Raw genomic sequence first — 15,038 nt, forward strand, 5'->3', positions numbered from 1 at the left:
TTGTCTGATACCTGTTCAATGTAATAGGCTGCTGACAAAATGGAGTTTAACATGTAGTGAAGGGGTGGGCAGAGTGCTGTACTAAATAAAAGGGACCTTTATTGGGGACAGTTCTGTTTTTTGAAGTAAATCTTAACGTCAGCTAATTTCTATTGGTGCTGCTTTCTGCTGCTGTCTCCTCTGACTTGCTTTCTGTATGGCATAATGTGAGATTAGAATAGGTCATGGGAAATCCAATTTGGGATGCCTCCTGTAAAGTTTCCTGAAACTTCAGCCTCTGACAGGATGTAGAGAATTACCACAATGAAGATGGGTAGCCAAACAAGCAGGGGTCCTAACTTTGACTTTAAAATGTAAAAGTTTGGCTAGTTTCCTGTAATACTAAGCATATACATGCTGTACCCCTATATGACCACTAGATGACAGTATTGTCGAGCAGTCCTAGTGGAAGCTGGGATCAGGACAGCAGCACCTGCCACAGTCTAGAACAGGGGTGGGCAAACTTTTTGACTTGAGGGCCGCAATGGGTTCATATATTGGGGCCGGACCAAGATGAATGATGTGTATGTGTGAATTAATATATAAGTTAAATTTTGTAACATTAAATGTTTAGATTTAATTTAAGGTAGAAAAGCATAAAAAGAGTTATTTTACAAAACTTTTATGCAATGTATTTCTTTCATAAAATAGTGCCTTCAATTTTAGTGGGAACAGTGTTGTTGGTCTCCCTTTTTTTTTTTTTTGTTAAGAGACTGACTGCGCAGTGCTGTCTTGGCTCAATCCGTACTCCCACCCCCCCAGCCACTACCATGTCATACATAGTAAGTATAGTAATTCAATCCCCCGTATAGTAATTCAATCCCCCGTATAGTAATTCAATCCCCCGTATAGTAATTCAATCCCCCGTATAGTAATTCAATCCCCCGTATAGTAATTCAATCCCCCGTATAGTAATTCAATCCCCCGTATAGTAATTCAATCCCCCGTATAGTAATTCAATCCCCCGTATAGTAATTCAATCCCCCGTATAGTAATTCAATCCCCCGTATAGTAATTCAATCCCCCGTATAGTAATTCAATCCCCCGTATAGTACTATTCCCCCCCAAGTAGTAAGCAAAGTCCCCCCTGTGTCAATTTAGTTACCTTTGCTCCGCGCGTTCCTCTCGCCGTGTTCCCGTGCCGTTCCGGTCTTCAGGGCGGACTGTGAGAGGAGCCTAGCTGCCCCGCCTACACACATCCTGATGGCCAATGTTTGTCTGCACTGGCTGTTTTTTTTTTTTTTTCTCTCACGCTCCACAGGCTGGATTAAAAGGTCCGCCGGGCCATATACAGCCCTCGGGCTGTAGTTTGCCCATTGCTGGTCTAGAATGTCCTCAATCACCCACCTTCTTTGCTTTTCCACCTTTCCTTCCTATTAAAGCAACAAGATGCACTTTTATAAGTGGGGCAACACAGTGGCTTAGTGGTTAGCACATCTGCCTTGCAGTAAATGGGTCATGGGTTCAATTCCCAACCATGGCACCTCCTGCATGAAGTTTGCATGTTCTCCCTGTGCTTGTGTGGGTTTCCTCCCACACTCCAAAGACATGCTGGTAGGTTAATTGGATCCTGTCTAAATTGTCCCTAGTATGTGTATGAATGTGAGTTAGGGGCCTTAGATTGTGTGCCCCTTGAGGGTTAGGGACCTTAGATTGTGTGCCCCTTGAGGGTTAGGGACCTTAGATTGTGTGCCCCTTGAGGGTTAGGGACCTTAGATTGTGTGCCCCTTGAGGGTTAGGGACCTTAGATTGTTACATGGACTGTGTAAAATTTCTGCAAAGCGGCAAATGCTTAGGTGTGAACCAGGGGCGGACTGACAACTCATGGGGCCCCTGGGCAATAGGGGATCATGGGGCCCCTGTGTCCTTGCCCAAACTCAAAAAAGCCTATGAAAAAGGTACCAGGGGCATCTCATGGGGCCCCCTACTGACCCCGGGCTCTCAGGCAGTGTCAAAGTTTCCAAATGGTCAGTCCAACCCTGGTGTGAACCTAGGGTAAATATTACTAGCCCATTATATGCTGTGCATTTAGGATTGCATCATTGAATTTAACAGTACAATTTTAACTTCAGATTTACTACGATGATGGGCTTCACATACACTGTAGCTCTTGGGGCTCACGTTCAGGAGCTGTTCAGCTTTTTGGTTTCCTTCAGCAGCCCCTGAACTCTTCCTAATGTTTTCCTATGTGTCCATGTACACATCTTCGTTTAGTTGTTTACAGACATTTGAGTTTCGTTTTTTTTCTTAACACAGAAAACTAGCGTTCAGTCTATTTTGTCAACGCTAAATGCAGCAAATCGCATTTGTTTTTTAATTTGAATTTTTTTTAACTCTCCCAGTTTCCAATGCTGACCACAGCCTTCTTTCATCATGAAAAATGCATGCAAAGCATTTTCACAGTACTCAAATGGACAAAACACTGAACACAGGATGTTCCTACCAAGCTTGTCACACATTGTAATGATCAATTCACACCTCACACCTCTCCCACCCTTGGAAACCATGCATGTCAATGACCATTCACACTTCAAATTCCTCACGAATACCCCCTGCCAGGTGGCCTTAATGAGTCCCTCCACTAAACACCTTTTCCCACCCTTGGGAACAAAAGAAATGGTAATGAGCAACTCACACCTAAGCTAATCTCAAGACATACTGCTGTCTCTGCTTCTACTCTCTAATCTCAAGACATACTGCTGTCTCTGCTTCTACTCTCTGTATTTCTCTGAAATAGTCAATTTATCACTTTTCAGTGCATTCTGGGCATCTGTGCTTCTTTTAAAAAAAAAAAAAAAACACTCTTCCAAACATAAATGCGGTATGCAAACGTGGATAAACAGCCATTTTTAGCCTACATGTTCCAGCAGTCAGTTTCCATCGTTCAGAAGTGTCCCGTGTACAATGGGGCCATACACTTGAGTTTAGGAGCGTTGGCAAAAAAATGCCAAAAGCTATTAAACTCAATTCTATAAAAGCCTGTGTCCATGTACACATAGGCTTTTAGCAGAGTTGAGGAGCTGCTGCCCTCATGTGCCCTCCCTGCTTTAACAGGCCGCCAGCAGTGGCAGAACTACCGGGCCTCCCAGGCTTCTCTATGACAGGAGCAGTGGCTGGCTTCTGCAGAAGAAGATTCCTTCCTCAAGTGGGTAGCAGAAGATAACCAGAAATGAGAACGCAGTCTTGGCGCAGGAGAGGAAGGAGAAACTGCCTGGATTGCAGATGGGAATAGCATCTGTGAGTACAAGGGGGAGGGGGGCAACTCTTATGAATGGGGACACTGGTTGGGGAGGGGGCGGTTGAAGGGAGGGGGTCAGTGAGGGGGGCATGGTGGTAGTTGGGGTTCTGTCGGTGGTGGTGGAGGAGATGGGACTGGAAGTGGGCATGGGATGGAGATGGGACCGGAGGAAGGGCATGGGATGGTGGAGATGGGACCGGAGGAGGACATGGGATCAGAGGAAGACATGGGATGGAGATGGGACTGGAGGAGGGCATATTTATTTCTGTAATGTTGTTCTGCATAAAACCTATAACTGTTTCATTTCATGAGATACTTTACAAGGACATGTTTAGGGGCTGAATTAGTGGACACAGTAAAAATTGGGTGGGGCAATTGGTGGCGAGTAGCTTTAGGACTTTAAATTTTGAGCCCTGATCTATGTACATTGCAGGGATTTTACCAAGCCCTCTTGCAGATTCCTACTGTTTGTTATTCTGAATAAATAGCTGTTTGTGTCCATGTACAGAGTGAATGTGAGCAGGAGTGAACTTTTCATTATCAATCAGCTGCTGCACCTGCAGGGCTCTGAGGAAAGTGGCAGGGGCTGCATCCCTTTAGACGTTATTTTTCTTTGGGAGTAACTCACTAAAAAAGGATACTTTTGTTGCCGGAGATACTCAATCTGCCTTGTAACCTAATGCAGACTTCCGGGAAAATCGATGAGCCAATCACACAAGCAGGAAATGACATTTCTGGGGAGGGGTGTGGGGGGCGTTCCGTATACCATCAGTGTACAGGATACAGTGGGGCAAAAAAGTAGTCAGCCATCAATTGTACAAGTTCTCCCACTTAAAAAGATGAGAGAGGCCTGTAATTGGCATCATAGATAGACCTCAACTATGAGAGACAAAACGAGAAAAAAAATCCAGACAATCACATTGGCTGATTTGGAGAGAATTTATTTGCAAATTATGGTGGAAAATAAGTATTTGAATATGAAAAGTTCATCTCAATACTTTGTTATACAGTCAGGTCCATAAATATTGGGACATCGACACAATTCTAACATTTTTGGCTCTATACACCACCACAATGGATTTGAAATGAATTAAACAAGATATGCTTTAACTGCAGACTGTCAGCTTTAATTTGAGGGTATTTACATCCAAATCAGGTGAACGGTGTAGGAATTACAACAGTTTGCATATGTGCCTCCCACTTGTTAAAGGACCAAAAGTAATGGGACAGAATAATAATCATAAATCAAACTTTCACTTTTTAATACTTGGTTGCAAATCCTTTGCAGTCAATTACAGCCTGAAGTCTGGAACGCATAGACATCACCAGACGCTGGGTTTCATCCCTGGTGATGCTCTGCCAGGCCTCTACTGCAACTGTCTTCAGTTCCTGCTTGTTCTTGGGGCATTTTCCCTTCAGTTTTGTCTTCAGCAAGTGAAATGCAATCGGATTCAGGTCAGGTGAGTGACTTGGCCATTGCATAACATTCCACTTCTTTCCCTTAAAAAACTCTTTGGTTGCTTTTGCAGTCTGCTTTGGGTCATTGTCCATCTGCACTGTGAAGCGTCCAATGAGTTCTGAAGCATTTGGCTGAATATGAGCAGATAATATTGCCCGAAACACTTCAGAATTCAACCGGCTGCTTTTGTCAGCAGTCACATCATCAATAAATACAAGAGAACCAGTTCCATTGGCAGCCATACATGCCCACGCCATGACACTACCACCACCATGCTTCACTGATGAGGTGGTATGCTTAGGATCATGAGCAGTTCCTTCTCCATACTCTTCTCTTCCCATCACTCTGGTACAAGTTGATCTCGGTCTCATCTGTCCATAGGATGTTGTTCCAGAACTGTGAAGGCTTTTTTAGATGTCGTTTGGCAAACTCTAATCTGGCCTTCCTGTTTTTGAGGCTCACCAATGGTTTCCATCTTGTGGTGAACCTTCTGTATTCACTCTGGTGAAGTCTTCTCTTGATTGTTGACTTTGACACACATACACCTACCTCCTGGAGAGTGTTCTTGATCTGGCCAACTGTTGTGAAGGGTGTTTTCTTCACCAGGGAAAGAATTCTTCAGTCATCCACCACAGTTGTTTTTCGTGGTCTTCCGGGTCTTTTGGTGTTGCTGAGCTCACCGGTGAGTTCCTTTCTATTAAGAATGTTCCAAACAGTTGTTTTGGCCATGCCTAATGTTTTTGCTATCTCTCTGATGGGTTTGTTTTGTGTTTTTCAGCTTAATGATGGCTTGCTTCACTGATAGTGACAGCTCTTTGGGTCTCATCTTGAGAGTTGACAGCAACAGATTCCAAATGCAATTGGCACATTTGAATGGAACTCTGGACCTTTTATCTGCTCATTGTAATTGGGATAATGAGGGAATAACACACACCTGGCTATGGAAGAACTGAGAAGCCAATTGTCCCATTACTTTTGGTCCCTTGACAAGTGGGAGGCACATATGCAAACTGTTGTAATTCCTACACCATTCATCTGATTTGGATGTAAATACACTCAAATTAAAGCTGACAGTCTGCAGTTAAAGCACATCTTGTTCGTTTCATTTCAAATCCATTGTGGTGGTGTATAGAGCCAAAAATGTTAGAATTGTGTCGATGTCCCAATATTTATGGACCTGACTGTATATCCTTTGTTGGCAATGACAGAGGTCAGACGTTTCCTGTAAGTCTTCACAAGGTTGGCACACACTGTTGCTGGTATGTTGGCCCATCCTCCATGCAGATCTCCTCTAGAGCAGTGATGTTTTGGGGCTGTCGCTAGGCAACACGGACTTTCAACTCCCTCCAAAGGTTTTCAATGGGGTTGAGATCTGGAGACTGGCTAGGCCACTCCAGGACCTTGAAATGCTTCTTACGAAGCCACTCCTTCGTTGCCCGGGCGGTATGTTTGGGATCATTGTCATGTTGGAAGACCCAGCCACGTTTCATCTTCAATGCCCTTGCTGATGGACGGAGGTTTGCACTCAAAATCTCACGATACATGGCCCCATTCATTCTGTCCTGTACATGGATCAGTCGTCCTGGTCCCTTTGCGGAGAAACAGCCCCAAAGCATGATGTTGCCATCCCCATGCTTCACAGTAGGTATGGTGTTCTTTGGATGCAACGCGGCATTCTCTCTCCTCCAAACACGACGAGTTGTGTTTCTACCAAACAGTTCTATTTTGGTTTTATCTGACCATCTGACAATCTCCCAATCCTCTTCTGGATCATCCAAATGCTCTCTAGCAAACTTCAGACGGGCCCAGACATGTACTGGCTTAAGCAGGGGGACACGTCTGGCACTGCAGGATCTGAGTACCTGGCGGCGTAGTGTGTCACTGATGGTAGCCTTTGTTACGTTGGTCCCAGCTCTCTGCAGGTCATTCACTAGGTCCCTCCGTGTGGTCCTGGGATTTTTGCTCACCGTTCTTGTGATCATTTTGACCCCACGGGGTGAGATCTTGTGTGGAGCCCCAGATCGAGGGAGATTATCAGTGGTCTTGTATGTCTTCCATTTTCTAATTATTGCTCCCACAGTTGATTTGTTCACACCAAGCTGCTTGCCTATTGCAGATTCAGTCTTCCCAGCCTGGTGCAGGTCTACAATTTTGTTTCTGGTGTCCTTCGACAGCTCTTTGGTCTTCACCGTAGTGGAGTTTGGAGTGTGACTGTTTGAGGTTGTGGACAGGTGTCTTTTATACTGATAACAAGTTCAAACCGGTGCCATTGATACAGGTAATGAGTGCAGGACAGAGGAGCCTCTTAAAGAAGAAGGTACAGGTCTGTGAGAGCCAGAAATCTTGCTTGTCTGTAGGTGACCAAATACTTATTTTCCACCATAATTTGCAAATAAATTCTTTCCAAATCAGCCAATGTGATTGTCTGGATTTGTTTTCTCATTTTGTCTCTCATAGTTGAGGTCTACCTATGATGCCAATTACAGGCCTCTCTCATCTTTTTAAGTGGGAGAACTTGCACAATTGGTGGGGACTAAATACTTTTTTGCCCCACTGTACCTCCAGACTGCCATATTGCATTTTACAGCAGATTTAGATGGAAAAGGAAAGATCCTATTTAGTACCATCCAATTATATGACTTGAGTCACAATTGTATGTGATTTATTTATTTATTTATTTAGCTATTTTTTTCCCTATCAAAGTGGAGTTATCCTTTTAATTGTTCAAACGACTTTCTAGTTCTAAAAACAAAAGGTTGCGGATTTGAGGACCGCCATCGCTACCTGCGGGTGATCTGTGATGACCACCCGCCCCGTTCTGGAAGCAAAGCTGGGAAGACGTTGGTTTGACATTGTAAACAACCTAACATGTGACAACTTTTATTAAACCTTAAAAAAAGGAAAGAAAAAAAAAAACCCCAACTTGTATCAACAGGCTGCGCCCCCGGACAGCTGGCGCACGCTACGTCTGGGGCGCCGTATACTGAACAATGACTTTACATACATCTCACATCTGGGCGTATTCAGAGAAGGCCTGGGGATCGGATGGGAAGAACGGGCGGGGGAGGGGCACTGGCCCAGTAACAGTCAGTAGTGCGCAGTCCTGACACATTGTCGTCTTGCCGTGACGTATTGTGTACAGTCCCAAGTCTTGGTGACTCCTCAGCCCAATGCTGAGTCTGTGTCATGGTGTCCCGTATCCACGCTGGATCGGTGCTCCTCTCACTTATGCCGGCCTGCAGTGAAGACAGGAAAAAAAAATCAGACGCATAAAAACTACGTTGATGTGGAAGAAGAACGGTCTGATTGTGAATCATTTTATTAATCATTTGTTAATTTTGATTGTGATCATTTCTGTACCGGACGTATTAGTTGTGTATGGAAAATAGTTTACCGTCAATTTAGGAAGGGATTCTTTGCAGTAAGAGTGGAGGATTCCCTAACGTACGAAATAAAAAAAGACTAGTAAATAAAAATATATACAAATGACAAATCACGTTCTTCTAAAAGGATATGTGCGCTTCTGTGATTACTGGGGGGGTTGTCACAGAGCGCAGTGGGCGGAGACTAATGTACCGCCTTCTTGACCGCTTTCCATCTTGTGCTGTTACGGCACACCAAGCTCACTCTTACTGATGAGATGGACCAAAATGATGAATTATGCTACAGAACTACCTCGGCTTGTAGGCTGATACCCAGAAAGCGATTTGTAAAAAAAAAATTATATTCAAAGGGGTGCTCCACCCAACTGAAAAACATTCTTACTTGCAGCAAGTTGCTTCTGGAAACAAGTGTTCATGAATATATGGGGGAGATTTACTAAAACTGGAGCACTCAGAATCTGGTGCAGCTGTGCATGGGAGCCAATCAGCTTCTAACTTCAGCTTGTTCCATTCAGCTTTGACAATAAAACCTGGAAGCTGATTGGTTTCTATGCAGAGCTGCACCAGATTTTACATTCTCCAGTTTTAGTAAATCTCCCCCATTGTGTTTAGCCGCCTCAACTGTTTGCCAGGGAAAATGAGTGGATTTAGGGCCCATTTGCATTCTTGCAATGTTAATGCACGGGATAACACATGTTATGTTCCAATGTACCAGAATGTCTGAAAAATCACAGTCCTCACAGACACAGTCCTCAGTCTCCATTTCTGCAGCATCAGCAGCACACAATGAATGGACAGGCATATCTCCCCTCCATTTACAAATTGAAGCATAGTAAACACAGTTTACTATGCCTCCGTTATAAATGGACAGAGTTAGTGATCGGTACTGATCCCTGACTGTTCGTTCAGGCAAAGAAAGCGCCAGTAAATGACATATTTACTGGCCCCTTCCCTGCTCTCCATCCTGACAGATCCCTCCACAGCAGCCGGCGGGAGAAGGGGAGGAGGGAACCTGGCCGCGCTGTGGGGGAGGAGAGAGCACAGGTGGACCCGGAGAGAGAACAGCGGCCTGGGTCAGCAGAAAGATGAGGGACAGGAGGGTTGGCAGGGCGGCATATAGAGAACCAATCTGTCCATTTCTCTCCTGCAGCTGTTGAATGCCTGCAGGAGGGAGAGGAGGAGAAATGGGCATTCAGTGGTGGCAGAAGGGAAATGGATGGATCATTCCTGTATATGCTACCTCTCCTATCCAGGCAGCCCTCCGGACAAATACCCAGTGTGCCTTATGGCCAGTCTGGGCCTGGGTACAGTGTTGCACGATGGAGTAAATGTCAGTCAAACTATCACAGCACTGAAAAAAGTGGTGGCAGGAGGAAAATGGATGGATCATTCCTCTATATGCTACCCCCCTCCTATGCAGGCAGCCCTGGCCCTCTGGGCAAATGCCCATTGTGCCCTATGGCCAGTCTGGGCCTGGGTACAGTGTTGCATGATAGAGTAAATGTCAAACTATCACAACACTGAAAAAAGTCTGATATTGAAGGGGCAGATATTGAATGCCTGCAGGAGGGAGAGGAGAAGTGGATGGATCATTCCTCTATATGCTACCCCTCCTATCCAGGCACCCCGACCCTCCGGCAAATGCCCATTGTGCCCTATGGCCAGTCCGGGCCTGGGTACAGTGTTGCATGACAGAGTAAATGTCAGTCAAACTATCACAGCACTGAAAACAGTCTGATATTGAAGGGGCAGATAATGAATGCCTACAGGAGGGAGAGGAGGAGAAGTGGTCATTCAGTGGTGGCAGGAGGGAAATGGATGGATCATTCCTGTATATACTACTCCTCCTATCCAGGCAGCCTCGGCCCTCCGGGCAAATGCCCAGTGTGCCCTATGGCCAGTCCGGGCCTGGGTACAGTGTTGCATGATAGAGTAAATGTCAAACTATCACAGCACTGAACACAGTCTGATATTGAAGTACAGGCTGGTACTCAAGTGCTGAAAGCAGATTATGGATCAAGCGTGCCGGAGATTCACCCACAAATGGTATAACTTCTCTATTCCAGGGCGAACCGATAGGCTGAACATTGGCTCAGCGCTGCGCCAACTCTACAGGTGGCAGGAGCACCACAGCAGCCAATCTGTGCCTGCATCCATCGGAATGTAACAAGAAAAGGGATGATTGGTCAGGAAGTGCAGTTCAGCATGGATCTGATTGGCTGGTAGGTCTATCTTGGCAGAGACGGGGCAGAGTGCCGTCTTATACTTACAAATAGCTCTGCTTGAACAGCGGGTGACTGGACTTTTCATTGACATGGTAGAGGGGGAATGGATCAAATCCACCAATGAAATCAACTGAAAGAAACAAAATCCCAAAATAAAAGCAACAAAACAATGAGTCGGCATGCAGGGTGATGGGAAGGGGGAGGAGCAGAGACACGGGAAGAATGAATGGAAAATGAAGGTTCAGTAATCCCAAATTAAAAATGTTACTTAAATGTAACCTCCAGGGAAGCCGCCATTACCATGCAGTACGTGAGCTGTGCTATCGGCCATTATAGGCTATGGGAGGGTGGATGGACCTTACTTTTAGATTGTCAGCTCCTAGGATCAGGGCCCTCCTAACCCTCTTGTATGGTTGCTGTATTATCTCCCTTTATATTGTAAAGTGCTGAGCAAACTGTTGGCGCCATATAAATCTCGTAAAATAATAATGTCTGTAAGACCACCCCATTGACTGACAAGATGGATAGGATTGGTCTAGAAAACCAGGAGTGATTTTGGCGCAAAAAAAAACCTTACATTTCATCCTTTGTGGCATCTGCTGATCTCCTGCAGCCTTTGTTACAGCCACTTCCATGCACTCCAGAGATGGCTGCGTGGCATTTCCCAGGATGGGTTTCCTGATGGAGACAGCGATAGACCATTCCTGCCTAATGTGCTGCTTCCAGTGACTTGCCTGAGAAGGTGGCAACTTAAAAGCAAAATTGGGAGACCGGAACACAGCGTTGTCACCCCATAACAGGAAATGCCTGAACACAGACCTTCATGGCGGGATCACCAGATTAGGTTATGAAAAACCTGCAGGTTTATAAAAGGTTGAAAATGACTTTTGAAAGTTTGAAACTAATGCAGGCCATTTTTAAAAAAATAAAAAAAAAACAGATAATCGGTCGCTCAATAGGCCAACGTTACCACCAACGGTAAAAAAAAAAAAAATCGGCCGATGTTTGTCCCGTCTACGGCCGGCATTTAATTACTTCTGTCCCTGCAGAGAGCTCGCTATTATATTTGACATGAAAAAGTCTTGCGGTTGCAACAATGTATTAATTTTGGATACAGATGTTTTTATTTGGATACAGATAGATACATTGTTGCAACCGCAAGACTTTTTCATGTCAAATAGCAGACTAGAATTCTTTTTCTTTTTTTCTTCTTCTTTTTCTTCTTGCAGGTTACGGCTCATGTGCAGATTTTTTATCGGTAAAACGATCGGCCGATTTGCCCATCATTGCCAGGAAAATCGGCCAATCGGGAAAATCAGCTGATTTTTTTCCAACTTCACCAATAAAAAAAATCCCGAAAAATGGCCGACCAATTAACCCACTAACGGTGTGAAAAACAGCCAATTTTTTTCGATTTTCAACCCATCTCTGGCCTGCATAATGTTAACCCTTTAACGTCTTCAGCACTGTCCATTTTTTTTCTATTAGGGGTTAGGCTAGTGCAAATAAAAAAACGTATCACAGAGCGTACACAACTGTTTTTGGCGCTAGTAGATATGAGATTGCAGTGATGGGGTTTGCATCCACTTTTTTTTTCTCTCTAGGTCACGGGATGGGCAACTGTGGCCCTTCAGCTGTTGTAGAACTACAAGTCCCATGAGGCATTGCAAAACTGACAGTTACAAGCATGACACCCAAAGGCAGAGGCATGATGGGACTTGTAGTTCACCAACAGCTGGAGGGCCACAGTTGCCCTCTAGGAGTTTACTGCAACCCCCCCTGTCTTTAGACTGAGGCCCTTTAATTGCTTCCTCCATAATCCGCTCCTCTGTGAATTCCTGTACGGCTCCCTCCAGTGCTGCCTCTCCGCCCCTTTCCCCACACTGACTGATTGTCCCCAGAATCTAGGTTAATCAAGGGACACGTGATGTTAACTATTACAGAGCCCGGAGCTCCTCCAGCAAGGAAATAACGAGGACACATCCGGGACCTTCTAATCATCACATCCATCATGGAAGTTCTCCTTCCTAGAAGTATAAAATATGAAGGGGGGAATGTACAGGGACTCCGCTAATGAGACTCCCCTCCCCCACATCATTCATATCCAACACTGACAGAGCTTTATATTCAGTACATCGGATTTGTGTACATTGTATGACCAACCACACACACCTTACAATCTGATTGTACAATATTCCATAGACTGCCAATGAGGGTCTGCCTGATTGGACGGTACTACAGGAAGGTTAGACACTTAGTTGCAGGTGAATGTAAAGGTGGCTATATACAGGGGCGGACTGACCATTTGGAAACTCAGGCACTGCCCGAGGGCCCGGGGTCAGTAGGGGGCCCCATGAGATGCCCCTGGTACCTTTTTCATAGGCTATTTTGAGTTTGAGCAAGGACACAGGGGCCCCATGATCCCCTATTGCCCGGGGGCCCCATGAGTTGTCAGTCCACCCCTGGCTATATATGTATTGATTTGTGATCGATTTATGGTGGCCAGACATGTACTGATTTATAATCAATTTATAGAAGGTGACACAAGTATTGATTTATGGTGGCCATACACGTATTGATTTGTCATCAATTTATGGTGGCCATACATGTATTGATTTGTCATCAATTTATGGTGATAATACACATATTGATTTGTGATCAGTTTACATTAGGTGGCCATACATGTACTGATTTGTAATCAATCTATGATGTCCATATATGTATCTATTTGTGATCAATTTATGGTGACCGAACATTTAGTGATTTTTGATCTATTTATGGTCGCCATATATGTATTGATTTTTCATCACAGAGGACAAGGGGGCGCTCTTTACGTCTGGAGGAAAATAAATTTAATCTCCAAACATGGAAAGGTTTCTTCACAGTGAGAGCTGTGAAAATGTGGAATAGACTCCCTCAAGAGTTGGTTCTGGCCAGCTCAGTGGATTGCTGTAGGAAAGTCCTGGATTCTTTCTTGGATACACAGAATATAACTGGATATAACATTTAGAGGTAACGTTGATCCAGGGAATATCCGATTGCCTCTCGGGGGATCAGGAAGGAATTTTTTTTCCCTGCAGGAGCAAATTGGATCATGCTTTGCTGGGTTTTTTTGCCTTCCTCTGGATCAACTGAGTGTAGGATTATAACTTTTTTTTTTTTCTATGGTTCAACTGGATGGACTTTTGTCTTTTTTCAGCCAGACTAACTATGTAACTATGGTGGCCATACATGTATTGATTTATCACGAATTTATGGTGGCCATACATGTATTGATTTATCACGAATTTATGGTGGCCATACATGTATTGATTTCTGATCTGTTCATGGTAACTATACATGTACGGGACTTGTCATCAATTTTTGGTAATAATACACGTATTGATTTTTGATCAACTTACATATCGTGGCCATACATGTACTGATTTGTAATCAATTAATGGTGGCCATACATGTATCCTTTTGTAATCAATTAATGGTACCCATACATGTATCAATTTCTGATCTATTTATGGTAACCATACATGTATCAATTTCTGATCTATTTATGGTGGCCATACATGTATCAATTTCTGATCTATTTATGGTAACCATACATGTATCAATTTCTGATCTATTTATGGTGGCCATACATGTATCAATTTCTGATCTATTTATGGTGGCCATACATGTATCAATTTCTGATCTATTTATGGTGGCCATACATGTATCAATTTCTGATCTATTTATGGTAACCATACATGTATCAATTTCTGATCTATTTATGGTGGCCATACATGTATCAATTTCTGATCTATTTATGGTAACCATACATGTATCAATTTCTGTTCTATTTATGGTGACCATACATGTACTGATTTGTCATCAATTTACATATTGTGACCTTACTTATATTGATTTGTAGTCAATTTATGGTACCCATACATGTATCCATTTGTGATGTGTTTATGGTGGCCATACATATACCAATTTGTGATGAGTTCACAGTGGCTATACATGTTTTCATTTGTGAATAATGTTTGGTGGACGTACACATAAATGATCTGACTGTACAACCTCCGATGGATTTACCAATGAGGACCTGCCTGATTGGATATAAATTGGATGGAATGGGAAGGTTAACTTCTCACTTGCTGATGAATCTAAAGGTGCTCATATATATACTGAATTGTGATCAATCTAGCTTCAAGTGATCACAAGCAAGCGATTCATCTTCAATTAAACGTTCAGACAATGCAACACATACAGTACTAACTGCAAATATGATCTCTCAGGAAAGGTCATTTATTCGATCTAAGTTAGGAGCGGTAGTCTGACACACACCCACATGCAGATATTCATTTAATTGTTCAGAAGCGATCAATAAAATATCTGCACAGCCTATTAATGTGCCAGTGTCAAAATTGATCAACCGCTCAATAATCCGATCAAATGGTCTGTGGTTTATGATTCTTATTGCTCTTTTTAACTGCACTGAATAATCAATGAAAAGATTATGTTGATTATATGATCAGAAACAATCAATAGAATTCTGACAGCTCGGTGAGTTTCCAGTGTTCAAATTGATTAATCCAATGGAGGGTGGCGATGGAGGGGATTATTTTGTGGTTTATGATTCCTATTCAGTGTGATCGTTTTAGTCATGTGGTATGATGGATGGATGATCACATGTGTGGCCACCTTAATGAAGATTA

The 15,038-nt window shown here is 43.7% G+C and overlaps 1 protein-coding gene across 2 annotated transcripts in view; it reads right to left on the reverse strand.

The window, feature by feature from the left end:
* Window positions 1-7,387: 7,387 nt before the first annotated feature.
* The window catches only part of NKAIN4 (sodium/potassium transporting ATPase interacting 4), a 65,408-nt gene continuing 57,757 nt past the window's right edge, over window positions 7,388-15,038 (reverse strand). Inside the window, exons 6-7 of one of the 2 annotated variants that reach the window (XM_089663734.1) lie at window positions 10,390-10,474; window positions 7,388-7,972 (exon numbers count right to left, since the gene is read on the reverse strand). In XM_089663734.1, coding sequence (XP_089519860.1) covers window positions 7,963-7,972; window positions 10,390-10,474 — 95 coding nt within the window. In that variant the 3' untranslated portion in view covers window positions 7,388-7,962. The remainder of the gene's footprint in view (window positions 7,973-10,389; window positions 10,475-15,038) is intronic. The other variant, XM_089663735.1, reaches the window with a different exon arrangement.

Source organism: Staurois parvus, unplaced genomic scaffold, assembly GCF_062004578.1.
Source record: "Staurois parvus isolate SC_StPar_1 unplaced genomic scaffold, SC_StPar_1.0 ptg001756l, whole genome shotgun sequence".
NCBI lineage: Eukaryota > Metazoa > Chordata > Amphibia > Anura > Ranidae > Staurois > Staurois parvus.